The 26542-nt window shown below is 36.2% G+C and overlaps 4 protein-coding genes, 1 long non-coding RNA gene and 1 other non-coding gene across 16 annotated transcripts; 4 read left to right on the forward strand and 2 right to left on the reverse strand.

Moving 5' to 3' along the window:
• Window positions 1-3647: 3647 nt before the first annotated feature.
• On the forward strand, window positions 3648-7708 carry LOC104716423 (uncharacterized). 2 transcript variants are annotated; one of them, XM_010433796.3, is made up of 11 exons: window positions 3648-4185; window positions 4355-4467; window positions 4966-5073; window positions 5158-5274; window positions 5379-5951; window positions 6042-6343; window positions 6438-6537; window positions 6642-6701; window positions 6785-6868; window positions 6964-7080; window positions 7193-7708. In XM_010433796.3, the coding sequence occupies exons 2-11, from the start codon at window positions 4402-4404 to the stop codon at window positions 7493-7495; spliced, it is 1830 nt and encodes a 609-aa protein (XP_010432098.1). In that variant the 5' UTR covers window positions 3648-4185; window positions 4355-4401; the 3' UTR covers window positions 7496-7708. The 2 variants fall into 2 exon arrangements, with proteins under 2 accessions (XP_010432098.1, XP_010432099.1); XM_010433797.3 differs by lacking the exon at window positions 4355-4467 and having other exon boundaries at window positions 3698-4185.
• A 215-nt stretch (window positions 7709-7923) lies between these two features.
• Window positions 7924-7997, reverse strand: TRNAN-GUU (transfer RNA asparagine (anticodon GUU)). The gene has a single exon. It is a non-coding gene; the product is annotated as a tRNA-Asn (tRNA).
• Window positions 7998-8097: 100 nt separating this feature from the next.
• LOC104716424 (uncharacterized) lies at window positions 8098-9653 on the forward strand. Its single transcript, XM_010433799.3, has 5 exons — window positions 8098-8302; window positions 8457-8509; window positions 8892-9083; window positions 9177-9254; window positions 9340-9653. Exons 1-5 carry the CDS (start codon window positions 8237-8239, stop codon window positions 9518-9520), a joined length of 570 nt encoding a protein of 189 aa, XP_010432101.1. The 5' UTR covers window positions 8098-8236; the 3' UTR covers window positions 9521-9653.
• A 230-nt stretch (window positions 9654-9883) lies between these two features.
• Window positions 9884-13767, reverse strand: LOC104716425 (uncharacterized). Its single transcript, XM_010433800.3, has one exon. The coding sequence runs from the start codon at window positions 12966-12968 to the stop codon at window positions 10266-10268; it is 2703 nt and encodes a 900-aa protein (XP_010432102.2). The 5' UTR covers window positions 12969-13767; the 3' UTR covers window positions 9884-10265.
• Window positions 13768-17410: 3643 nt separating this feature from the next.
• LOC104716426 (uncharacterized) lies at window positions 17411-19759 on the forward strand. Of its 2 annotated transcripts, XR_015568936.1 has the most exons (9): window positions 17411-17640; window positions 18002-18057; window positions 18173-18245; window positions 18430-18498; window positions 18626-18687; window positions 18841-19070; window positions 19155-19255; window positions 19378-19518; window positions 19608-19759. It is a non-coding gene; the product is annotated as an uncharacterized LOC104716426 (long non-coding RNA). The 2 variants fall into 2 exon arrangements; XR_015568937.1 differs by lacking the exon at window positions 19608-19759 and having other exon boundaries at window positions 19004-19070; window positions 19378-19501.
• A 714-nt stretch (window positions 19760-20473) lies between these two features.
• On the forward strand, window positions 20474-25853 carry LOC104716428 (uncharacterized). Of its 9 annotated transcripts, none has more exons than XM_087470052.1 (24): window positions 20474-21064; window positions 21171-21337; window positions 21696-21759; window positions 21877-21945; window positions 22067-22136; window positions 22223-22298; window positions 22527-22587; window positions 22712-22756; window positions 22891-22965; window positions 23052-23118; window positions 23273-23344; window positions 23423-23552; window positions 23646-23723; window positions 23853-23999; window positions 24084-24169; window positions 24251-24317; window positions 24421-24656; window positions 24744-24835; window positions 24934-25020; window positions 25104-25185; window positions 25327-25359; window positions 25446-25527; window positions 25630-25651; window positions 25747-25853. In XM_087470052.1, exons 19-22 carry the CDS (start codon window positions 24959-24961, stop codon window positions 25506-25508), a joined length of 240 nt encoding a protein of 79 aa, XP_087326178.1. In that variant the 5' UTR covers window positions 20474-21064; window positions 21171-21337; window positions 21696-21759; window positions 21877-21945; window positions 22067-22136; window positions 22223-22298; window positions 22527-22587; window positions 22712-22756; window positions 22891-22965; window positions 23052-23118; window positions 23273-23344; window positions 23423-23552; window positions 23646-23723; window positions 23853-23999; window positions 24084-24169; window positions 24251-24317; window positions 24421-24656; window positions 24744-24835; window positions 24934-24958; the 3' UTR covers window positions 25509-25527; window positions 25630-25651; window positions 25747-25853. The 9 variants fall into 9 exon arrangements, with proteins under 9 accessions (XP_087326178.1, XP_087326180.1, XP_087326177.1 ...); XM_087470054.1 differs by having other exon boundaries at window positions 25750-25853; XM_087470051.1 differs by having other exon boundaries at window positions 25753-25853.
• Window positions 25854-26542: the final 689 nt, after the last annotated feature.

Here is a 26542-nt window from a genome sequence, read left to right on the forward strand (position 1 = left end):
AATACAAAGAAAATACTTTTTTTTAAATACAAAATATGTGATAAAAAGAAAAACGATTTGTTTTGAATAGTAATATTGACAAATATACTAGACTACTAGTGTATATATAATATGGCGAAAGGTTTTGATATGTAATTTCACTTGCATGCGCTCATAAGTGATAGTGAACATGCGATGTACCACGTACGCTAGCCCTAAATGGACCCTATTCACTTGTCTTATTGGACCACGTTGGTTATCATCATAAGGAAGAAAAAATTGACTTATCATTGAAAAATTGGGGACCGATCGATGGATATGAGCTGATTTTATGTGCATAAATGTGGCAAATATATATACAGGGAAATGAAAGAAGGACGTAATGTATATTGCTCAAAAAAAAAATTATTTATTACTTTATATGAAATTACAAATTCACAAGTGCAAGTTTATGTTTTAATTGTTTTAGAGTAATATCTTCTCAGACGTCGTCATGGTTGTACGTTACTATCAGCACCACATAGGTCCATTAATGGCATGTGAAGGGGAAGTGGCTAGATGATCAGAGGCGACAATTATGTGTCATCTAATATATTTATTACATCTATCTATAGATAGAATATATGATCGTACAAGATTTTTTGAGAAATTATGAGATGATTTGGTATATTTAGAAATATATCTATACTACTATAATGTATAAAAGATGTTGATCAATCTATTGGTTTGAAGTGAAACTTGTGTTTTAGAAAAACGCACATTTTTGTTTTATAAAGTAAAACCAAAACATATTTGCGATAAATAATTTAAAATAATATTTGTGTTTGGTTCGTAAAAACAATTATGTAAAGACAAATAGATTTGTTTTTTTGGCTCTTTATGAGGTAATAGAAATACACTTGAAGCCGAGAAGTGAGAATGGTCCAACGTAGAAGGAAATTGACAAGAATCCTTTTTGTAAATGTTTATAAAAAGTTCCCAAAATTTTCTGATTGATATACATATTGGGAAATAAACGACGTCGACCTTTTGTGGTGTACTGGTTACATAATTTTTGAATGATTATTTAGGGAAAAATACATATACAAACAAAGTTGTGTCGCATATATCGTTTATTAGTTGATAATTGCTATTTTAAAAATTCGATTCGACTATAATTCGTGTTTTAACTCTTTAATCACCGGGTTAAGTCCAGGCCCAATACGGGCCTTTATGCGGGACCACAGTATCCGGGTCCAGCCCAAAAGTAGAGGAAAGTAAAAAACAAAAGCAAAAGGGAATTAATTAACTAAGTTGAGATTTGGACCATTTATTTATTTACTCTGTAATAAGTGAGTGAATGAAGTATATCTTCGTTTCTGTTTGTAGAAGAATTGAGAGATCCCATTATCTTGATTCTGCTATTAATTATTTGCACTTATATACGTACTGTACTCTATTTTGGATGGTAAGTTCAAATTTATGATTGACGCAATAAGATCATAGACTTTATTGTTATAAATGTTATAGTACAATAAATGTATCCTAAGTTTTCTGTAATACGATATTCTAATAATCGTGACGCAATTAAAAAATATATATATATATATAAAGAGGAAATAATGATTTGGATTCAGGATTCGCTTGCCTTACATTGTATTATTACTTTTAGGATTTAATTTGGTCCACGTTCGAAGTTTTTTTTTTTTTTTCTTAGTTATATGCGTATCTGCTAGCTACAAATATCTCAATTTGTTAGATTATGTAAATAGCAAATCCTATTTGTGATTATTGATTTGCATCATAAGTTATTACTTAAACGCGATTCATGGCTACCAAAAGAATGATATGTATAATTAAGTTTATTGTTATATTTAATGACGACCTCATTGTTAAGTTGACATAGGGATAAAATATTAGTAACATAGATTAACAGATTAAAGTACAGTTAAAATTACATATGCATGTCATACAAATTACTCATGTTTTCGTTTTGTTCTCATTTATATATAGTTTTATAAATAAGATATTTCATAATAATAAACAAAAAAAGTGGAATCACTAGAATGTAATGACATGGAAGAAAGGTGTATTCCGTAACTAAGTACTAAAAAAAATACTCCATATCATGAATACAAAAGAAAGAAGCATGATGGTCCACTAGAGAGAAATGGAAAGCATGAGTTAAAAAGCAAAGTTTTGTTAATAAAGGCAAAGCTTTGTCACGTGCTAATGCTTATTAGAATCTGCCAAAGTATCATTTTTTTCCCCATTAATTATTTATACCTAATCCACCATTTATTTAATTTATAATTTTATACTACTACTACTACTATTACTATATCCAGCCATGTTAGTTGATTAACTATGTGATCGTATAATATTACCACGCTTAGCCTCGGAAAATGGAAATCTCTATATATCAAAAATGGGGAGTCTATTGTTGAAATAATAATTGCAAATCACTTTTTTTTTCATAATACTTCCTTTTTCCGTGGTATGTCATTTCCACTTTTAATGAGTTTCCCTTTTTAATCTCAGGACCCAACATGTTCCATATAATTCTGGTTTATGATGATTTTGTTTTATGAGTTTTGTCTACACGGTTTATAAAAACTTAAATGTCATTAACTCTTCCATTGACAAAAAAACAAAACCAAAACCAAAAACAGAAATTCATCAAGTTGTTTATTTTTTTCAACACAAAAAGTTTTATCGATAATTTCAAGTAAATAGGAAAAACAGATCAATATTATTACCCTGATCGTCTTCAAATTTGCTTAATTACTTTCTATACTGTGTGAGTGTGTGGTGTGGTGGATCGTCCGATTTGACAGCAAAAAAGGAGAAATGAAATCAAATGTTAAAAAGGTTATAGAGAGACTAGTGAAATGTCAGCATCTTACAAGTTTCTTGCTTTTTTTTTTTTGGTTAGCATCATAATTAAGGAGCACGTTACCTTTGCTTTATCTAAAAGGTATCAGAATTTTAACTCTGCAAAAACAAACGCTTGTGTTTAAGTACAGCCTGCATAATTGATTACACAACAATTACTAAATACTATAAATCCCTAATCAGTTTGGTTATTAATTTATAAGCTCCTTTTAAACTAATCAATCAAACACGACGTAAGATTTACTTGATCCCTTTACCCAAAAAAAAAAAGGAAAAAAAAATATTTACTTGATTTGAGGTATCCTTCATGCAATTTTTTTTATAAGATTAAGAATTGCAATTGGAAAGTATTTATATAGAATAGTTGAATGACAGCTTTTAAACTGCTATTATTAGAGTAGACTAAACAGTAGTGATCATTGACAAAAATTAAAATAGCAGTGACCAATAATTTTTGGATTTTCCATCTAAATTATACGACAAATTATCACACACACTATGAGAAAAACTCGAAACAAAAAAGCTGTAAACCACAAAACTCCACTATCTTTTATATATTTCATATATATAAAACACGTTCAATTTTACTAACCATTCGAATGTTTTTTTTTATAATATAATCCTTTGATCAAAAAAAAAAAACCAGATCACATTGTCTTATAATTCGGTTTACATAGTTTTCATTATTTTAAAATTTAGAAATTTTGTTTTCTAATATTCAGAAAATGATAAATATAATTTAAAATTTGTTATTTTTTAACTATAAAAAAAATATGTAATATGAAGTGAAAGATAGAGATAGAAAACGAAAGCACTAAAGCCACTAAATACCAAAATTACAATTAATAAAAATGGGAGATAAAGTAAGATCTCTCTAGTTGCCCTCATCTCTCCACAATTCTCTCCACCAGCTCGAGCGCTCTCGTCACTCAGATCTCCCATCTTCTCCGATATATACACACCATTTACACAGTTTTCAGAAACCTCTAAACTATTTTTAAAAATCATTCTTTTTTTTTTTTGGTTTAAAAACAAAAATTGGCGATTATAAAAAAACATTGATCTGTCGTCATTTTCTGATACTTGTTCACATCCAATAAGAGGGATTCTGCTCTAGTCTTCTTTCTTCCATTGCTCTGTTCGAGATTATATAACTGACGAAATTAACTAGTAAATTGTAAAATAAATAAAAAAAGTGTGGATCTTTGGGAAACATAAGCTTGAGAATTATTAATACACATGCCAGCCTTTTTCTGCTTCTTCTTCTTGGTCGCTTTATCTTCAAGTTTTCCCGCTCTGTCTTGATAATAAAACTCTCAACTAAGCCTTAAGGTACTTCTTACTTCTTTAATTTGTCCTTTACCCTTTATACATTTTAACTCTTGTTTCTTTCTTTTTACTTCTGTTTTGTTTTCTCTGTCTCTTATTATGTTTTTTTTTTAATTATCTTGATGGGTCTTTCTCTCTCTGTCTCTCTCTCTTGGGTTTTTTATATCATCAGTTAAGAGTGGAGAGAAAGCAAAAGTTGAATAGAAAGAGAGAGAAGCGATGAACACTAGTGTTCGAGCTGCTCTTTCCTCCATGAAAGCTCCTTCAAAGCATGACACCAATCAAGTATCTTTCTTTTTCTTTTTTCTCTCTCTCTCTCTCTCTCTCTCTCTCTCTCTCTCTTATCACTTTTTGTTTGTGAACTCAATTTTGATTGCTTTTTCTCTTTTGGGTAATCTTTTTTTGGTGGATATGTTTTAGTCTCTGCGCAAAAAGTTTGTTCCTTTAGATGATAAAATCTTGATAATTTGGATTTCCAGATATTTTTCTCTTTAAGATTCTTGCCTTCTACATTGGACTATTTACCAATCGAACCTTTGCTTTTTTTTTTTTGTTCTTTCTAAAAAAAAATAGTTATTCGTAGTGATTTTACTGGTCACAGTGAAAGTGATCGATACTCTCAATTGCTTATCCTCCCATCTGGAAGTGTGTGTTGTTTCCCACTATCAAAGGCTCTCAGAGCAATAGTTTCTTCTTCTTTTTTTTTCTCTATTAGCTCCAGTGTGTTTCTTTTTTTGGTTCATATGAGTAATGATGTTTCGTGGTATTATGAAATCTGCGAAGGAGGACAAGAAGAAGATGGATAGTAATGGAGCTGTTGCTAATTCAGGCAAATCTCTGGTTAATAGGCGCCGAGCTAACAAAGAAAAGAAAATGGATTTGCTTCAAGATGTATGATGGAACTATTCTTTACAAAATTCACTTTCTTTGAGTTGATGAATTGTGAGTCTAAAGCATGTTCTTGTTTGTATTAAGGTTGATAAGCTAAAGAGGAAGCTGAGGCAGGAGGAGAATGTGCATAGAGCATTGGAGAGGGCTTTCACTAGACCTTTAGGAGCTTTACCTCGTCTTCCTTCTTACCTTCCTCGACATGTAAGAGAGACACCGAATGCTGGATTTTTGAATTATGTATCAAACTTGTTGTTCTTTGTGTTTGATTTTTGTATCTTTTTTCCCCCGGGGGGTTTTGATATAAGACATTGGAGCTTCTTGCTGAAGTAGCTGTTCTTGAAGAGGAAGTGGTTCGGTTAGAAGAGCAAGTTGTAAGCTTTAGACAAGGCTTATACCAAGAAGCTGTTTACATATCTTCAAAGAGGAATCTGGAGAGTCCTAATAATAACAACAATGGTTTGAACGAGAATTCGCCTGTTAGAAGCAGTAGTAGTAAACACCAGCGATCAAAATCCATGTCGCAACACGAGTTCAATTCTATGATCACTCCCCCTAAAAAGCATCAACAGGGTCATCATAGTCTTAGCAGAAGCATCTCAAGTAGGAAACTCTTCTCCTCTGATCAAACAGTTAATGACCGAAGTGGTGGTCAGAGAATGGTTAATGGCAAACAAGCGTCGCCTAAACCAAATATAAGCAGTGTTACTAAGCCAGTAGATGTGAGGGGGAAAGAGAACCAGACCTCTAGTAATGCTTCAAAAGACAAGAAGAATAAAGAATCACCTGAGAAGAAGATTGGCAGGTTCTTGACATCTGTGAAGAAGAAGAAACCTTTGATCAAACCGGAGGCAGCAGCTGATAAACACTCAGAATTGCAGGTAAGTAAAACGTTTACGCTTTCATTAATGTATGAATCTGTAGATTTCTTCTAAAAGTTTTCTCCTTTTTGTGTGTTTTCGGTTGTTCAGGTAGATGATAGATTTGCAGATCAAGACAAAGCACAGGAGAGTGTTTCAGGTTCATCTTCGGAAGACAAAACACTACAAAGTGGAAATGTAGCAAACAGAGTTTCAGAGGATTTACTGAAATGTCTGGTGACTATTATCTTGAGGATCAGCTCGTCGAAGGACATTGTCTTGGATCCATATAGTAACTGTTCGGAATGGAGAACAAGAGAACTTGGTGCATACAAGCATCTTTGCTCTGTTGATGCATCTTCAATTGATCTTGGAAGAAGAATCAATGCTTCATTTCTGATCCATCGTCTCAAGTAAGTTTCTTCTTTTTTACAAAAATGATATGAAAACTTCTACAATGATTGAATACTCTAGACTCATGTTTTGTGTAACTATATATTTCTACAGGTTCCTGCTTAATAAGCTTTCCATTGTAAATCTAGACGGACTTAGCCACCAGCAGAAGCTTGCATTCTGGATAAATACTTATAACTCATGTGTGATGAATGTGAGACTTCTATGCTTTCTTTGTATGATAGAGATAGAGAAATGTATGTAAAATATGGAATTAGCTGATGTCTTTTTTTTTTTTTTTCCAATTTACCTTGATAGGCATTCTTGGAGCATGGAATTCCGGGGACACCTGAAATGGTCGTAGCACTGATGCAGAAGGTTTTAGATTCAAACTCAAAATTGACATCATTGCGCGTTAACATTTTTATCACTTTATATTCATCTTCTCGTTGTTGTGTCAGGCAACCATAATTGTAGGAGGACACTCTCTCAATGCTATCACAATTGAACATTTTATCTTGAGACTTCCATACCACTTGAAATTTGTAAGTGTCCCTTTCTTTTCTTAAAACTGTGTACCATTGAATCAAAGCTTGGTTCTTATTTTTGTTTCATTTCTCTGCTTCTTCTTTTGGAAAAGACTTGTCCCAAAACTGCAACACATGAAGAGATGAGAGCTCATAGCACATTTGGATTGGAATGGTCAGAGCCTCTGGTCACATTTGCCTTGTCCTGTGGAAGCTGGTCCTCTCCTGCTGTAAGTTGTGCTTAAAATCATGAAGATTCAATTTGGCAAATATGAAACCTTTTCAAGTAATTTCAGACATGAGAGTTAACCTTTTTTTCTTACCTTTTTTAAAAAACTGAAGGTAAGGGTGTACACAGCAGCTAATGTAGAGGAAGAGCTAGAAACGGCAAAGAAAGATTATCTTCAAGCATCAGTTGGGATATCAAAGAACAACAAACTAATGCTTCCAAAGGTATTAGATTGGTATTTACTGGACTTTGCCAAGGATTTGGAATCATTGCTCGATTGGATATGCCTTCAGTTGCCTGACAAACTAAGAGAAGAAGCAAATAAGTGTATGGAGAGAAAGAACAAAGAATCACTAATGGAGTTGGTTCAAGTAGTACCATATGACTTCAGTTTCAGGTTGCTTTTGCATCAATGAAAAATGTGATATAAATATTTGTATAGATTTGGATTGAGAGGAGGGTAAAAGTAGAGCGCAAGAGTTAAAAATTTGATATTGGTTTTTGGTTGGCTGAGAGTATATATAGATATGGTTGTCTTCTTTACTTATTAAAATTAAACTATAAAAGTGATGTGATAATTGATTTAATTGATTTTTATCTGTAATGCAATAAATATTATGTGTACACCATTTTTTCTGTTTTGTTTTGTCTTATTTGTTTTTTCTTGTCTGTTACTATATTTATGGTCAGCATCCTTGTCTCGTACTCGTACCATACTCATTTTGGTCGGCTTCTTGATTTAGTATAGTATTTATTCCTTTGTCAACAATTTGTTTAGCTTTTGTTAAGATTTTATAATTGTTAAAAAAAAACTGAAAAGAAGCAAAAGTTACAAAAGAAAAAGCGCTAGAAGGAGGGTTCGAACCTCCGACCTTGTGGTTAACAGCCACACGCTCTAACCAGCTGAGCTATTCCAGCTTTTGTTAGATGTATAAAATATTAGATATAGATAGAAATGTTTTAGTTCCTTAGTTGATGGGCTTGGATAGAAAGGCGAACAAGAGCCCGAAAGAAGCCCATCAATAAAAGACAGAACACTGATTAGAAGAGTGCTGTAATCGTGGTGGTGGTGAGAATTGGGAATTTTGCAGAGCCGTTAAACCCTAAGAACGGAGAAGAAAACCCTAGACCGGCGAAGAAGATTCAATCAGATTCTCATGTCGGATAATAGTAAAGACCACGATTCCGATTCCGATGCACCTGAAGAATTCACCCAGGAGCAGGTAAATTTTACTCGTCTTCTACCTCCTTTCTAATCCTCTTCGTTGTTGTTCTTCTTCTTCCGTACCTTTACTCTTACTTGGATTTAGCTGAAACACCTCGATTCAAAATATTGCATTTTTCTTAGGCGTCTGTGGTGTTTTTGACCTGTTTCAGGCGAAGCTTGAGGATGCAGCGTTGAGGAAGATACAGAGAGAGAACAAGGCTAGGTTTGTTTTCTCACACATTGCTTCTCCCTCTTTCGCAAGCTCAGCTTTTTTTATGGTTTAGTTCATTAGTGATTCGTTTTCATTGTTTCAGAAGACTTGAAAAGTTGCTTTGATTGTGTTAGTTCTTAGCAAAAACTATGCAAGGGTTGCTAGTTATGTGTTGTGTAATCCTTCTTTGGCCTTGTAGAGAGTGGTGTTTTATTATTAGTCGATAGTTTATATATGTCACCAAGCTTAAATCTGTTTTGGGAATTAGTTGCCATTCTTTGGTCCTAAGCTTTGTTTGTGAACTTGTTAATCTCTAAAGGTTTTTTTTAGAGGGATATGACTATGAGTTGGGAATGTGTGGATTCTTTAATGAGGTTGCTTTCTCTATTGCTAGGATTTCTCGTGAAAAGAAAGAGAGGCGCAAGCATATGGCAGAGCAGATAACGCCTCGAAAATCTAAAAATATTGAAGCAGTAGAAGATGTTGTAGAAGAAGAGGCAGAAGAACCCGAGGATAACTCTGAAGCTCTTGCAAAGAAGGGATTCCTTTCCAAAGACATCATAGACTTTCTTGCAGAACGAGAGAAGTATATTTAAAACTTCATATCCTTGTTTCTTCATGATTAAACACGTTAAGCTAGAAAGAATGTCTAACATTGGCAGGTTCTTTCATTTCACAGACAAAAAGCCGGATCAGATTCTGAAGAAGAGGAAATCATAGACGAAGTCCCAAGAAAGAAAAAGCAAAAGAGCTCAGGGTATGATCATCTATTCTTGGCTTTAAATTTTGTTTAACATCACTCTCTGATTTGCTTTGATTAAGCGTCTTTCTGGTGTCTGCAGGGTCGAAACGGTTATTTACAAAGATATTCCACCTCCGGAATGCTTGAAAAGTGGGCTAGATTTCTTGAAAATGAGGAGAGCGCAAGTCCCAAGATCGTCTTCTGTTATCAAGAACTCTGGCCAAGCTCTCCGGCTTGCCACTGGTGCTGCTTCCGCCAAGAAGCAACGACAGAGGAAATGAAACTTAAGATGTAAAATTCCATAACATTTTTGTTTTAGTTAGCCTTTTTGGCTACTTCTACTACTGCTACATGTATCAGATGTTTTATTTGTTACTAATATTTGCTCAAACACTCCCAATACAATTCGCTTTATTCGTGTTTGTCCAAGCAAAGTCAAAAGTGAACCTCGTTCGTGTTAAATCGATTGAGATCCGGTTCGGTTTCTCCACGTTTTCCTGGTTCGATATAGATTGATTTAACCGTAAGGAAATAGACTAAAGAAAAGAATAGTTAAAGAACTGGAGGAACAGGTGACATAAGCAATCAACGTGAAGGCCAATAACATAAAGACTCTGAGATTATTTCTTGCTACAAGGACAATATAGAAGAATCTAAGTGTATATATTTGATCTAAATCAGTTTTGTAGCAACTTACAATAAATTCTACAAGTTTCTGAAAATTTTCAGAAACTGTATGTTCTCTCACAACATCACAAAAAAAAACAGAAACAGAAAGCCAAATTTACCAAAAGGTGGGAATCTTTGGGTCGATAAGTGCTGCCTTCATTCAGGTTACAAGCCATACCAAAAATCTCTCAAATTCACAGTTCTGTACCCTCATTCGATCTTCAGGGGAGCGATCAAACCGTGTAATGGTTCAGGCGTGTGAACCACATCGACTCCTTGATGATACAATCATTGGTTATGTCAGCCTCTCCGAGTCACCCTCTAAAAGTTGTGGCTTTGTGCTTTTCTACTACAAACTCACGTCTCTGAATCCTCTGCTTCTTCTTCTTCAACAGTAGGAAGCGAACCTTCTCTGCTGAAACCAGGGTTTAGGAACTTGGCCACAAAAGCCCACAACTTGTAAACATCTTCAAAGTTTGTCAAGAAGCTAAGAGAAGCTGTAACAACCTCAAATCTTATAAACCCGTTTTTCCCGGCTTCATTCTGCAAGTGCAAAGCACTATCTTCTTTAGTCCGAGCTCTATAGTTCCTCGGTTTATCATCCACTATGCGTATGTGACTCAATATACCAATGCCAAGAGATATACCTTCTCTTTCACCGAGTCTCTGAACAGTCTCGGGACTAACAAAACCTTTGCTTTTATCTCTCACATTGAATGCAACCGCTGCTCCTCTTTCGTATTTGATCTTTGGCCCATATATCTGCACAAGATTCATGTTTCTGCCTCCTGATTCAGGCACTTGTAGTTGCAGTAAAGATATCACAAGCCAGTTTATCAGAAACCTGAGTCTCGTTGTGGTTCTGTTAAGACCTAACATATTCACATGATCGATATGCCTGCAAACAATCTCGGTTTCAGTTTCTCTCCTATCCCATTCATCATCCGCACCCTCATCGTCTTCATTGTCAACATCACTCGTGTTATGGTGGTATTCTTCGTCATAGACACTAGCTAGAGAAGCTTCACCGGGCTCTACTATGCTATGACTAACACGTTCCATGTTAAACGAAACCCGTCTTCCTTTGCTCGGATGTTCATCTTCCACACCCAGTAGCCTGCTTCTACCACCATCTCTTCCTCCCAGTAACCTGAATTCTCCTTCTGTTTCTCGTCTAATAGCACTATCTTTGATTTCTGATGAAATGTTGGAAGATTTTGAGCCATTAGCCAAGCTATGGCCGTACTTTTCTTCTTGTATCTCTTGAACATGGAGATTACTACTAGAGCTTCTCCTATTCCGTGAAGGAGTCGAGTTTGTCCCGGGCTCTGTGACTGACATAACAGCAGCATCAAAGGAAAGGACGTCATTACCATCATACATTGGACTGCTGTAACTCTTCGGTATTAGTTTAGGTGAGTGTCGTTGTTTGTGGTTTCTCTTGTTGGTAAACCATATTGGTGGCAATGGAGAAGCAATTTTGTTATGCTGATCAGATCCAAGAGGACTTTGACCCAAATCAATCCAAAACGAATTGTCTGATGACTCATCTTCACTAAAAACAGGGCTTTTCATCAGTTCTCCAACTGAAACACTTTCGGTTTCTTCAAAAATTGTGGTGCTAGTAGTTCCATCTCTATCAGAGGAGATGTTATCTTCAAGGAGCTCTGTTTCAAACACATCCCTCACTTGTGCTGAAGTGTATGCACCAGAGAAAGCCGGCATTTGAGTTGCAGGACGATGAGCTTCTTTGATTATATCTTCATCATGATCTTCAAAACCAACCAATCCGTCAAGACCATCTACTGAATCGCTGAGATATAACGGATACTGAGGCGTGATCTTCACTATTCCTGACCCTGTTTTACCAGATTGACTCTGAAGGCTCCCCATAACTGATTTTTTAATCAACAGGCAACCAAATCCTGTCGGATCATGCCCAAACACCCGGTAAAACGAGGTAATGATAAACTCAGGCCGGAACAATGACAAACCAAGCGAATCCATATCTTTGGGACCTAAAGAACCAGCATCAAGCAACACATGCCAATGGTTCTGCTGAGCTAAAGCCATCCACTGGTAAGAATACTTAGCACCCGTAACACGAGACTGAGCAGGAAACACAAACAACCCAACCGCAGAATCCTTCTTCTTCCTCTTCTTATAAGACAAACGTTTCTTTAAATCAGTCGAACAAAGCTTCAAAGTAGGCCATTTGAACCAAGCGTTGTAAGCCTTTGCGCCTTTCTCTCTAGCGGTCTGTGCCATCCAATTCACAGACTGGCTCTCGTGATCGAACATTGTCAAAAGCCGCTTATTGGACTGGAAAGGATAAGATTCAGCTAACAATCTGAAAGCAGAGCCTCTGCTTACTGTGAAAACAAGACCATACTCATTCTCAGGGATGTTCAAATAGTCCATGATCCTAGTTTTGATATCATGTTCCACAGTTCCACTCTCAGCTCCACCGTAGAGCGCGTGGTTACTCAAATTCGCAGTAATCTCAGAGAGACTAAAGGTACAAGTATCCCAATAGTGGAGAGTCTGAACATAAGAGAAGAGACCAAATCCACAGTAATCAAGACATACCTTAGAACCCGATGATGATGATGATGATAAGTGACTGTACTCATCAGATCTTAACTGATCAATCTTCTCAGAAGCTTGATACTTTGGGTACATTTGAAGGAACTTGGTCAAAGCTTCACGGAGCTCAGGAAGAGAGTCTTCGGATTCTATAATCCGTTCAGCTGCTAAAGCAGTGGCGCGTAGGAACTCACGCTGGGCGTGGAGCCTAGCTAAGGATCTGGAACGACCCAAGCTTCCATCTCCGTTATCTTGGTCGTCAATGTCTTGGGATTTGAAGAGTGAGCCGTTCTCAGAAGCTTCCTCCAAAGCTTCCCTGAGCTTATCCTCATATAATTTCCGAAGCATTGCAGCTTTTTTCTTGACATTGACTGAGGAATCAGAACCATCTCTTCTTCTTCTTCTGCTCTTCTTACTCTTGTCTAAGATGAGAGACGCACAGTGATGAATTTGCTTCCACAGAGAGAAATGCATAGTTTCAAAAAGAGGAGATTTCAGCAAAAAGGGTTTGTCTTGTAGCTCATTATAAAACCCTAGAAGTAACGGAATTAGGAGGAGCAAACAAAAAAAAAAGATAAGAACTTTGAAACAGATCAAAGAAGAGAGACCTCAAAAATGGAAACTTTTTAGAAATTAGAGCGGTTTAGGCATTTCAAAGAGTGAGGAAACGAAATTGACGGAAGGAAGGAAGAAGAAGAAAGTGAAAAGGGAACACAAGTTGAACGAACAAAAGTACGAGAAAGAAGAAAACAACACATAAGGAGGAATCCAAGAAAGAGAGAAGAGAAGAGTCAAAAGCAGCTCAAACCCTAGGACCAGTCTAGTCTCTCTCAGGAGGAGAGAAAGGATGATTGGGTTATAAAAGCAAAAGAAAAAAAAAAAAGAAAAAAACAGATCCCAAAATTTTTGTATAGAAATTCAGAAACCCACTCTTCTTCTTCTTCTGAGCAATCAATTTTTTTTTTAAAGGAAGAATTTGTGGAGAAATCAATCTTTTCAACAGTAATTGAACTTAAAGGAACTGTCTTTGAAAACAAAAGCAAAGGTGACCCCTTTCACCACTAATCTCTCATTTCATTTACTACTGCAATGGCCTCTCTCTTCTCTCTCTATCTTCTTTACACACTGTTGAAGAAAAAGGCATTGACTTTCACAATACCCAGAAACAAAAGTGGGTGGTTCATGGAGTTTCTTAATACAATAATGTATGGTGGTGGTAATGTGTCTAGTGTTATTCAATTCCTCTAATCATATAATTCTTAATAAATGAATTTGATTTAAGGTTTTTTTCCAAGTCAAATAACACAGAAAGAAAAAGAAAAAAAAAAGACCTAGCAGAAATAATAATACTAATTCACAACTTTTTACTACTAATATACTTTTTTTTTTTTTGACAAACAACTACTAATATGCTTTTGTACAACATGTACTATATGAAATTGCATTGTGTAAGATGTTGGTTGAAACAGACGAAATATGTATCCGCCTATGATAAATGTAAGGTTGGGGTGTGGGGATGTTTTTGCCTACTTTGACTCCATACCATTTTTCAAAAAGACAATTAACATTATTTCTTGTCAAATATTATATATCATATGCTTTTGCCTTCTTTTGCTAGCAATTCTAATAAAGATACACTGGATCTCTTACTAATTAAGGCTTACATCTTTAACTAAGATGGTAATGGCCAATTAATATATCATGTTCCTATACCATCATAATATATATATATATATATATAGAAGTTTTTAACCATCTAGTATAATAAATCAATAAATAAAAAAGTAACAATTTTGCAGCAGAGCGGTAAGAGGTAAAACAACCTTCTTACTATAAATATAAAGAATATGTTGTGAAATTTAAAACAATAAAAACAGGTTTGGTAGTTGGTACACACCATTAGACTTATTGACCAACCACAACTTTTTTTTTTTTTGTCAAACAACTTGCATTTCATTACTCAACTGAGATAAAATTCATACAAACATAACTTAAAGTACAAGAAAAGAAGGCATTCCCCAATGCCAATACAACAACAAGAAAAGTAGATAAGGGTAGGATTAATCGACAAGAGGTTCTTGAGAGCTTTGAGCCAAATCCTTGAAGAAACTTGGTACATGTGAGGTCAAGATTGCCGACAAGCTCTTCCATGATTAAATCAATGGATGAGACAATAGCCACAGTCATAGGACGAGTTGGCGTTTTAAAAGGAGTCACAGCTGAAATTAAATCCGGTTGGAGAACACGGACCAGCAGCTTGACAATAGGTTTAGCAAGGTTGAAGGTGCTCAGAGGCTTGAAGATAGTTGCTATAGATATCGCAGGATGGAAGTTGGTTTTGATCATAACAGAGCCGTACTCAGAAAGGTCATTTGGATTCAGGATCCATATGCCAAAAAACTTCCCGCAAGAGGGTTCAAAAGACAATGCCAAAGGGGATACTAAAACCATGATTCGCAGGGAATTAATGTAAAGCCATAGCAACAATGATGCATTACTTCTCAAATGGAATCCATAGAATAAGTAATCTTGATCACACCATTGGCTAAAACATGGCTTCAACACATGGAACAAAGGATCATGTATGGCCTTACATGGGTTTGGAGATAGATCAGCCATTGCGTGGAAGTTTTCCCCGATGTTACAATATTGGACATGACGAGGTGCATTGGTCACGGGGCCTAGAAGCAGGGGATTGAAGGAGTATCGGTATCCACCGTTCAAAGAACACGAGTTCAAGATGCCGTTCCTCAATAGTACCCTGGAGTGGCTGGGCTCAAGAACTGTGGGCTTTACAATTGATACGCTTAATGGGCCAGTAGAAAGATCAAAGCCCACTCGAATAAACCCTAGTTTCACTATCGAAAACCAAAGAGGAGAAAGGTTATGGCGGCTGACCGGAAAAAACTGAGAGCGTTGCAGAGCAGTGAGCAACTCCGTTGAGTGATAGATCGGCAAGACTAGCAGGTGGTCATGGCTTGATTCGGGGTTGGAGACTAGGTCCACTGGGGAAAACCCTAAAGTCACAACCGTTTGCCTAATTGAGGACTGAAGAAGATGTCTGTCCGATCTTGGCAGAGGGATTAGCGGAGCAAGAATCCTCTTTGGTGCATGAAGGATCAGCGGAAGCAGACATTAGCCGTGAATTGAATCAATTTTGGAAGCTAGGTCCGCTGGGGAAAACCCTAGTTCTACATTAAATTGCCAAGTTGGAGGGGAGTTGTAGTAGCTACCCGAAATTTGCAGAGAGTTTTGCCGAGAAAGAACCCTCTCCGGTGAAAGGGAGACCAGCGGGAGCATATAGGGATTGAGTTTTTGTTCAGAGGTGAAGGGCAAAAGGGTTCTAAAGGGGTTAAATAAAGAGAAAAAATGGGGAAAAGAAAAACAAAAGCGAATACTAAACGAAACATATCGAAGACGAGTAGATGGTGAGGCAGGTAGATCTCGACGCCGGCGAGCAACAGCTCCGCCGGCGTCGGAAAACTTGGTTAAAAGGAGTTCTTTGGAATCGTGCCTGAGAGAGTTTATTTATCCCGCAATTATTAACCAACCACTATGGTTGAGAAGTTCTGCATAGAAGAAGAGTTGATGTACTAAATTGATTAATTTGCTTTTTTTTTTCCTTGAGTGCAGCAACTGAAATATTTATCCAATACGATAAAAGGTCTTTGTTAATTTAGTTCTAACACGGAATTAAGGTCCTTGCTAATATAGTGTTATAACATGGTTCATCGACAGAGTCAACCAAAAAAAAAAAAAAAAAAAAAAAGAAAAAAGGACAGAGACATTATTTAGTACTAGTGTACTACTATTGTTTATTATGCATGGAACACAATGTGTTATTGATGAAATAAAATGCCCTCTGTCTTTTCCTATTTCTTATAAAAGATTAAAAACTCGAATAATATATTTTTCCTTTTATTTTGTTACTGTTTTAGCTTAGTTTAGTTGTTTGCTTGGTTTCAAAATATTTGTACTTATCCATGAGACAAAATATGTGTAATGCTTTCATTCTCCATTTTTGTGTTTATTTGAATGATAAATTAGATATTTTATATTATGTTGTATTAATTCAAAGGTACTCTTAACTCCGAACGAATAATTTACTTTAAAATTTTAAAATAGAGAAAAATCTCAAAATTTGAGAACTCGAGAGTTACATCAATGTGGGAACGGTGGTACCGTACTACGGTACTAGTAATAAAGTTGTAGTTCCGAAAATTTCAAATTTAAATGGTGTAGTTTTAGTTAGACAATGATCACACTGACTGCTTTAGAATAATCCGAATGCAAAATTTAGTTTGCAAACGAAGCATTTGTGATTCCAGAAAGTGTAAAAGAGGAATCTTTGAAGCATTAATTACTTTGTCGTACTTGTACCTGAAGATTGATGGGGGGTTAATGATTAGTAACACAAAATTTGTAAAAACAAGTTTCTTTTTGGATTAGGCTAAAATAGTTTCTTTCTGGATTAGGCTAAGATAGGCCTTTTGGATATTAAAAAGATAAATAAACCCAAGTAACTGTTTGGGCTTTGCTCTGGTTTAAAATAATCTTACACACTGGACTGTCATCAGTTTTATTAAGGAAACAAACAAAATATAAGGCCAACAACAAAGGCCAATCTGAGTCCAATAAAGTTAATCGACGAGGAAGATATAAAACGTGTCAGCCTAAAGAACAGATAAATTTTGGTAAAAAGGAATTTTTGATGTCTTCTTCGATAACAAAAACAAATATAAAAAAAAGAAAATCTAGTCAGAAAATAAAATTAAAAAGGAAAAACTATAAGATATTTTTTTTTTTCATTATAAATGCAAAAGGAAATTTGGTCAAACAAAAATATTAGAAACGGGAAAATTTCCTTTTCCTATTTTTGTTTTCGTATAAAGAGAGACTCTCACTTGTCTTCTCACAAACAAAACGAAACAAAATACAAAAAAAAAAAAAAAATTACATCTCTCTTCTTCTCCTTCTTCGAATATGATAATGAGAGCAAACGATGATCGAGACGATGAAGTAAGCCAATCTCTCTCACTCAGAGCCTTGCTTGGTGAAACCCTAAAATCCGCAAGATTCTAAGATTTGATCGTCGGGAAGGAAGCGTAATTCTCGAACATGGTGGCTTCTCCGCCGTACTTCTCTGGTTAGTCCCCCTTCTTCTTCGGGTTCGATTTCCTCTCTCTCTCGTAGTCTCCTCTGTTTCTCTAACGTCAAGTATCCTCTGTTTCTCTCTCACACTCCACTATAGTCTTAGGCTTGTATTGTATCTGAATTTAGAAGAACACCACACTACAAGGTTTTTTGTTGTTGTTTCCCGGTCATCTGAGTTACATAGTTTACGTCTTGTCTTGGCCAGAGAAGTAAGCCGGAGATATGAAGCAAAGTCGAGTCATAGTAATAAGTCTCCGCCTGACTCTGTTTGGTATATATAAGTAAAGTAGCTTTTTATAGTATTGGCTTTGTATCTGATATGTTCTTCTTCGATTGTTTCATGTTTGTTGCAGATGTGTAACGCGGCGGATCCCCCTACAAGTTCCAACGGCCGAAGAACCCCCTTGAGGTATTGTTTCAATCATCTTGATAATCACCTACAAGAGGTCTGAATTTATAATCCATAATTATATATTTTGGTTTTGGTTCCCACTAAGTAATTAAGTTTATTGTTCGTCTTGCAGGTGGTGTGTTGGAAGTGAATCATGGAGGCTCCTCCCGCTTCTGAATTGTCACACCTCCTCCGCTCTTCCTACGGTTTGATTTTACTTACTTTGTCCTTGTGTTGTTGTTTGTAGATTCTGGTTGATGATGATGATCTCTCTCACTGATTTGTTCTCGCTTCTGAATTTTTACTTTTTTTTTTTTTTTTTTTTCTTTTCTTTCTAGTTACTTACTAATTACTTGGTTGTTTTTGTATTGCTTTGTTGTTTTGATGCAGATCGTCGTCACAGTACAGGCACTAGTATTGCTCTGTTGAATTGAACTTTATCTTCTCGTCTAGAATCAGGTAAGGTGCGGTGGTGTGTGACATTCTTCTACGGTATCTTTGTGTTGTTGTAGATTCTATTCTATGATGATGGATGATGCTATGGTCGATATCGCTGATTTGCTTCTTCTTTTCTAATGTCTATTAGGGTCTCTGCTACTAAGTATGGGCTCCTCTGATGCACAAGGCTGGACATGTGGTTTATTTCAGGTACTTCCTCCTCTTTCCCTTTGGTAAATTTCAGCTATCTTAACCGATTATTTTGTGTCTTTGTATATTAGTGAAAAATATACTTTGATGCAGACTGTTGAGTTTTTGCCATGTTATTGTATTGGTTTCTCATGGTTATATCTATTTTTGTAGTGTTTAATCATACTCTCGTATGCTTTGTGATGGTGGACTGTGCCACTGGGGAGTTTCTCTACTTAATTTTGCCATGTTATTGAAAGTTGTTTCAGGTTCAAAGTAAGAGTTGCTGATCTTCCTAGTGAGGCTAACTAATTGGTGTCTTCTTTTTTCCTTGTAGAGGTTCTATAAGAGAAAAGCTGCTAGCTAGCTCTACCAATATGATTCACACAAGTCATAGAAGAGAGGTACATGCTTCTAAATCTATGATTCGCTTTAAATCTACTGAGTTGTGGTGTGTGATCGGAAATTTCTTCTCTTCTAATTCTCAGAACGTTGAGCCATTATAATGGCGACAAGAGAGCAAACAAGTCAGAGAGCGAGAGGTATCCCAACAAGTTCGTGTTCTTCTATATCCTCTGCTTCATCATTTGTAAGTAAAAAGTCCGTGTTAGATTATTTCATTATAGGTAAAGAATTATCTTGTCTTCTAACACTCAGAATCTTTTGACTGATTTTTTTTTTTTTTGATACCATTGATGGTTTTGATTGCAGGTCTGAGTGATGAGTTAAGATATGAGTACTAAAGAATCATTTTTTGTTCCATTTGAGGTTGATTAAAAGTCGTCTGATACAGCTATGGCAAGAAAACTAGTCACACAGTTATCTCAAGCCAAAGGCAATCATCAAAAAAAGGTAGGTGACATTCTTAATAATACTACTTGATTTCATGCCTTCTTATATAAAACTAAAACGAAACCAATGCTTTCTGTTATTTACTGCAGCTGTTTGGCTGCTCCAGCTTTGCCTGCAGTGCACGGCGCCATCAAAGAAATTAAAAAGTAAAGTCTGCTTCTTAGAATTGAATATCAAAATTCTTCTGAAATTATAAATCAAACGAAATTAAATGGTTCGTAATAAGATACATTAATTTTTCGAAGAGTATAGGATAAAAAAGGCAGTCACTATTTTAGTCCAACAAAAATAAAATGAAGAAATTGAACGAAAATATTACACACGCACACGTCCGGGAAGAAACAACACACGGCAGTATAGAGAACTCACTCGTGTTCGTGTACACTAACTATATAGCAAGAAAAGTGAAACAGAGCAAAAGATACAACTGAGTATCACAAACGAAAACAAAACTACATACATTCAGATCACTATTAAAGTCAAGTACCAGCTGCGCTTGTCTAACGAACTGAACTGGATGACTCCATCACCGTATACAGATATTTTACAGTGCTGACGTGCTGCATTTTTTTTTTGGGTTTTCCCATTCTCTAACCTCTCTAGTCATACTTAGAGGTCCGTTAGTTCACTCTTCTCTTTATTTTGTGTTCTTTGGTAAACAACAAAACAGTTTCGTAACTTAAGCGAGAATAATACAAAAAGACTAGATTGTTCTTTTCGGATCCCTTGTTTGCTTTCTTATAAATAAAATGCACACACACGCATACAAATAGTGTGTTAATAATTCTCCACTTGCTTCCTCTAGAAGACCATAGATTAACTCTACTCTACACCCTAAGACTTACTTACATCAACCACTTGCTAGTAGCCACCCTACACTGCTTGCTACACACACATATTCAACAACTCTAACTAAAGGACTTATTAGTTTACTTTAGTTATCACAACCTCTTGTTGGACCTTAACGAAACAAACACAAAACACTACTTATTCATATGGACCTTATCAAAACCGATGGCTCTCAAGTTGACTCACAAAAAAAAACACAAACCCATATGGTTTGTTCTCCTCCTTTTGACTCCTCTCTTCTCCGACACTGACAACGTCTTCTTCTTCCTTTCTTCATCTTCTGATTCTTCACTGTTCCGTATTTTCTTTGTTGCCCGGATGATCTTGGTTCGTCCTCCGAATGCAGTGATTTTAAAGCATCGTCTCCTTCCTCCCCCCAGCTCCCCCTTGTCTGAAATCAAAACTGAACAGATGTTGTTGGTCAATGCGGTCGGGCTTTCTCTGATTGATTAGTGATTAATGATGAGTTGACGAAGATGATCGGTGTTAGCTTCAAACGACGTCGTCTAAAACAATTCTGGGAATTGGGCTTTTGGTGTTAGTTGGCCCACAACATTATTATGTAGGGTCCATTGGCATTAGTTGATGAGACGTCGTCGTTTTATAGAGCCCCTTTTGTCTGAAATCAAAACGGAAGAGAGGAGACTGAGATCATCTGAGGCAGCTGCTTTGGTGGTATTTGATAAATAAATTAGAGGTAACTCCTTCTTGGTCTAATTCTATGATATATAGTTTTGTATCTTTGATGGAATAAAACAGGTAATGTATGAGTTTGTATTTTGATTTTATGATTATGCCAATAGATTTATAAAGTTTGAGTTTTGGGGGAGAGTATGCTGAGAAGCAGGAGGCAGCTTTAGAGAGAGTGAGTGATGCAACAGATTATTGAGGAACACCACTCTCTCACCGTAGTTGAGAAGCTGGCACTGGCTTTTTGGGGGGTTTTGGAACAGTCGACCTTCGAAATCAGGTTAATAACATTTAACCCCTTTAAACAAATCCAATGCAGAAAGAGCCCTTATTCTTTTTCAATTGTGAAATCGACACCCTCAATTTGATTTGGGCCTCATGGGGCAAAATAATGTTTAAGTGTAGTTTCTTTAAATCATGGGCTTTTTATATTTTTCGAGCCTTATTAGATGATCCAAGAAGGAATAGCATAGCTATAAAAAAACGAAATAGGAAAAAAAAAAAGAAAATAGGAAAATAAAAATAAGAAAAGGAAATAGCTAAACCGACAACAATAGTTTTCATCTATAAAATAGTCACTCTCTCTCTCTTTATATCACATCGCATGGATCTTTCCTTATTTTTATTTTTCTCTGTAGAGTCTCTCCGAGAGCGTTACGGTGCTGGTGGTGTTCTAATCACATCACATTCCTCTAAATCTCGGTCTCTGGTTTTTCTTTTCTGACCCGATCATTGGAATGCTTTTTGTTTTTTTCTTTCTAGGGTTTGGTTTATGAATCGCTTCGGTTGCTTTATATATTGTTTGTTATGTTGTTTCAGGTTTTTGTTATCGATCAATGATGGCTTTGATGGAAGCGCTTCGTCTCCTCTGTTCTAACGTCTTCAGGGGTTTCGTTCTCACTCCTAACACTTCTTCTTAACCGATCATTGGGTTTTCACTTGTTTCTTTCTTTTCTAGGGTTTGGTTTCTAAACTCATACTATATTAACTTGTTGTTATGTTGTTTCAGGTTTTTGGATGCTTCTCTTAGTGATGGCTTTGATGGACACGCTTCTTCTTCTTTGCTAACGTCTTCTAGGGTTTTGTTCTTCCTCTTAACACCCCGTCTTTTTACTTGTTTTCTTGTTTTGTTTTGTTCCTTATGTTTCTGTCTTCTTGTTTGCAGGTCTTTTGGAAGCAACCCATGATCCAATCATCACGTATTCTCTAATCCATGCTATTGTCTTCAAGCCTTCTCACAGGTTCCTTGCTCTAAACTCATCTCTATTTGCTTCTGTATTTTGGTTCGGTGTTTTCTTTTTTTGATCGGTGGTTTGCTCGTTTGATTGTGTCGTTGTCTAGCGTGCGTCTTCTCTTTTTGTTTGGTAGGTTTTATCTTTGGATTTTTTTAATTCCCACAGTTCTTAAATTCCTATTTTTTGTTGTTGTATTATATAAGCTAACAAAAATATCTTCTCTCTTTGATGCAGATCGTGGTGGTGGTCCATGCACTGTGGGATTGCTCTTGTTGAATCTTATCTCCTCGTCTTGGTACGTTTCTTCTAATTGCTACATCTTCTAATGACTTTCTGAGATTTGCTATTGTGAGGTATGATTTGTTCGGTTTCCACATTCATATGATCATTCAATGTCTTTTTTTTAAAAAAAAAAATAGGTATGCTAAAGTCTGAGCTCCTCTCATGTGGTATAATCATTTCAGGTTTTGGGTTCCTCTTTCCCTTTCCCCTTTTTTCTTTGTATCTTTCATCGTGCACATATTTCTAGCGTTTGATGATCCTTGTTTGATCTTATTATGTTCAAGTCAAATTACATATCTCTATTTCTTTGATGCAGACCATCGAGACACCGAGATTAATGTATTGGAGGTTTTGAAGAGAATAAAAAACATAGTGGAAGTGAATGGTTTACGTATGATTTCTCGCGTTTCTTATTATGGTTTTTTAGATTCTCTTAATGTATTCACATTCAGATGATCATTCGATGACTTTTTATAGGTGGTATGCTTAAGTTTGTGCTCCTCTGATGCACATGGCTGGCTGGACATGTGGTTTAAATATTCAGGTTTGCGTTCCTCTTTCCCTTTAGTAATCCTTTCGTAACCTGATGCACAATGCCCGTCTCTCTCCCCTTTTTTCTCTGAATCTTTCATGCTGCACATATTTCTAGTGTTTGATCTTGTTCATCTGATTTTTACCTCTTCGATCTGTTATTTTAGATTGTGGAGGATGCTTTGCTCTGTGGGTGATGGTTCTAATGGATCGTTGTCTTCTCTGAGCTACATCTTCAGGTAGTCTTCTGCCTCTTAATCGTTTTTTTTTTTCTTTCTATATAAGTGACATTACATATCTCTGTTTCTTTGATGCAGACCATCGAGATTAATGTGTGTGAGGGTATGAAGAGAAGAAACAAACATTATGAAAGTGAATGGTTTGCGTATGAAGCTAGAACCATACAAGGAGATTGTGTCTGCTGCTTTGTTTGACATTATAGCTCAGGTTACAGTTTCAAACACTTGTCTTACCAGTTTGTGTTTCTCTATGTTCTGTAATTGTGGATTTACTTCAGATTTTTGTGTCCTTTGTCTTCAGGATGCAAGCAAGGTTATTGGTGGGATGAGAGGTATGACTGGATTGCTATGAGAAACCTCATTGCTTGATCCATATGAGGTACTGATAACTGATCTTTCTTTATAGTTATAATTTACTTGGTTAGATCCTATATTTTGAATATATCAAGTCCTCATTCCTCCGGTAAGTGTGTTGACTTGATACAACTATTTTTTTTCATGATTTCAGGGTATGCACTTTAAGGGGCTTGTCTCGTGTTTGATGCTAATAGATTGGTTATCTGATCTATGTAACCAGGGACAACAATCTTGCTCAGCAATTCAGATAGGCTTCAGATGCAGAGCTCTACCGACCTGGTATGCAGCAGTTCTCAAGGTTAGTCATTCCATCACTTATCGATTGGTGCTGATGATTTTCATATAATTTTGGTGAATTGGTTTTTCTTTTGTTGCCTTATAGTTCAATAAATGCCCTGAAACGAAGTGGAATTGATAATGGTGCTGATTGTTCCTGTTCTCCTAGTTTCACCCACCACATTTCTATAGGTATGTCTTATTTTATGATGTCAAACTATCTTCATAAAGTTGGTACCTTTATGTGTGTTTTTTGATTGCATACATTTACAGGCTGACATCATTGTTCGTGGTTATGTTGGTTGGAATTCTAGGTTTGCCTTGAAGGTCTTTCCCAAAGGTACACTCTGATATGATAAATCTTTCTTCTTGTCTGTCATCTTTTTATTATCTTCTTTATTACAATCATATAAGTTGTTAACCTTTGTTCTGTTATGTCTCAGTTTCTTGAAGGATGCCTTTGATCTGTCGTTGCTCCCTGTTGCCTCTTTGACAGTCTCCTCTTTACCTTTCTTATATTTATACTGTTCACAGATCAGCCAAGTCTTTATTTGCTTGTGTTAGATCGTGGAGGTTCAAGGCCTTGTTGGAGGGAAGAATGGTTTGCGTATAATTTCGAGTCTTCACATTTATACTACCTATTGTTTTTTTTGATTAACTAATGGCTATTGTTGGTGAGGTATGATTTGACCTTTTTGTTTGTCTTCCAAACAAGTTTGTTCTTCTAATGGCTAATGTTTTTCTTTGCTTGTGTTTGATCGTGGAGGTTTAAGGCCTTTTTGGAGGGAAGGATGGTTTTTGTGTAACTTCGAGACTTTTCTTTCGTGTGCTCTCAGTCTCAGGTGGTGCATTAAATGGGTAATTCCCTGTTTTAGACTCTCTATTTGTCTTTTTTAATATATATATATATATATATATATATATCTCAATGCTCGTTTTATCTTTTGCAATTGCAGCTTCAAGCTTATTTTCTCATGCTTGATGACATTATGGACAACTCTGTCACACAGTGTGCTCAGCCTTGCTGGTTCGGACCGCCAAAGGTTGGTATGATTGCTATTAATTAACGATGGGAGATTTAGAGAAAAGCCTTACTATGTTGACCTCATTGTTCGTGGTTATGCAGGTTTTCGAGGACACGTTTGGAAGACTCGATTTACAAGAATACCTCACAGCCTCCGTATCTTTTCCTGCCTGCCTTAGCTCAGGTTCTTTCTTACTTTGGTACTTCTTCAGATTTTAAGTGCAAGAATTAGTAGTTTGAAACGATTAGGATGAATATGATTGTGATGATGCAAACCTAATCCGTAAGAGGGATGATGCAAAGCCATGGTTCCTTATCTATCCAGAGTAATCTATCTATGGTCTCATTACTCGGCAAGGTTTGTTCTCAGACCTCTATTTTTACTATGCCAAATCCTCTTCTCTTCTCCATTGCCTATCCCCTGATGATTTTCTTCTCTCTCAGGTTCCGAGCCAGCCAAGCAATGGCCAAGGAGACGGCCTTGTTAGCCTTCAATCAGGTTCTTAAGCTCTCTAAACATGCAGAGGTTTGCTTTTTACATCTTCACATATCGTGTGTTTTAAAGGTCTTTCCGGTTCTTGGTGTGGGTTTAACGGGATCTTTGTTTGCCAACTTCTCTCGTCCAAAGCGTGGGTGGGGATCACAGACAGGTTATGCAACTTTTGCTTTTTAAGTTTTGTTTACAATTACAGTTTAGGGTTAATTATTTGTTAACCATGTTTCTTTTCATTTTTATATTGTGTAGCAGCAGATCCGAGATGGTTTTGAAGAATGGACAAGTTTCATTACCTTCAACAGACCATTAATCACAGGAGGAGGTGGTCTTATTTGCGCATTGCCAGACAGTTGCAGGTGAGTTCTCTTATTCGATTTCCACTACTCATTAATCAGGTAAGAAGAAGAACCCTTTGAGGTATTGTTTCAATCATCCTTCACTAATCACTAATTATATGAGTTCAACTACTTTGATTTTAACCGATTCTTGTTATTGCAGAATAAAAAGCAAGCCTCATGATATATCAAGTTACTCCTACCAAATCAACCACAGAGGTCAACTATTACAGTTTTTGGTTTAATTACAATTACTGTTTTCTAGTTTCACCTGATGTGATGTTGGTGGCTAACAGACTTTTCATGCGACTCTTTTATTCTATAATTTTTGTTTTGCAGACTCAAGGACATGAATCTATTGCAACCAAGCTTGTGGCAAATTTGATAACAACACAGTATTGTTCAGACCGTGTCCTTGCTTGTCATCTTTAACCCGGACACAGTCTATGGGCTACTTTGACATTTCATTCGATCATGTTTATGGCCAGGTATAAGTTTCTATCTTAAATTATTGAGTTCCCCTTTTTTCACAATGGATTTTCTTATGGCTAATTGTTTTTCTGCTTGATATTCATGAACAGCCTCTGATACTTGATTACCTAGCAAGTAAGGCCATATCCTCTGATGAATTGGTGGTAGTTTCATCTTATGTTGGTGGCGTTGCAAGGGCTCCTGCCCTAATCTTTCACCATGCTTCAGGTTTGCAACGT

This window comes from Camelina sativa, chromosome 10, assembly GCF_030686135.1.
Source record: "Camelina sativa cultivar CO46 ecotype springtype chromosome 10, ASM3068613v1".
Lineage (NCBI taxonomy): Eukaryota > Viridiplantae > Streptophyta > Magnoliopsida > Brassicales > Brassicaceae > Camelina > Camelina sativa.

Excerpts from the sequence above, each read along its gene's own strand:
- LOC104716423 (XM_010433796.3), top strand. The coding sequence starts at position 4,402 with ATGAACACTAGTGTTCGAGCTGCTCTTTCCTCCATGAAAGCTCCTTCA. Across the intron at positions 5,275-5,378 it reads CTTCTTACCTTCCTCGACAT|ACATTGGAGCTTCTTGCTGA; the intron begins GTAAGAGAGACA and ends TTTTGATATAAG. Across the intron at positions 6,702-6,784 it reads TCGTAGCACTGATGCAGAAG|GCAACCATAATTGTAGGAGG; the intron begins GTTTTAGATTCA and ends TTGTTGTGTCAG.
- LOC104716428 (XM_087470047.1), top strand. The coding sequence starts at position 24,959 with ATGACATTATGGACAACTCTGTCACACAGTGTGCTCAGCCTTGCTGGT. Across the intron at positions 25,021-25,103 it reads GCTGGTTCGGACCGCCAAAG|GTTTTCGAGGACACGTTTGG; the intron begins GTTGGTATGATT and ends GTGGTTATGCAG. Across the intron at positions 25,186-25,326 it reads TCCTGCCTGCCTTAGCTCAG|AGTAATCTATCTATGGTCTC; the intron begins GTTCTTTCTTAC and ends TTATCTATCCAG.
- LOC104716424 (XM_010433799.3), top strand. The coding sequence starts at position 8,237 with ATGTCGGATAATAGTAAAGACCACGATTCCGATTCCGATGCACCTGAA. Across the intron at positions 9,084-9,176 it reads TTTCTTGCAGAACGAGAGAA|ACAAAAAGCCGGATCAGATT; the intron begins GTATATTTAAAA and ends TTCATTTCACAG. Across the intron at positions 9,255-9,339 it reads AAAAAGCAAAAGAGCTCAGG|GGTCGAAACGGTTATTTACA; the intron begins GTATGATCATCT and ends TGGTGTCTGCAG.
- LOC104716425 (XM_010433800.3), bottom strand. The coding sequence starts at position 12,968 with ATGCATTTCTCTCTGTGGAAGCAAATTCATCACTGTGCGTCTCTCATC.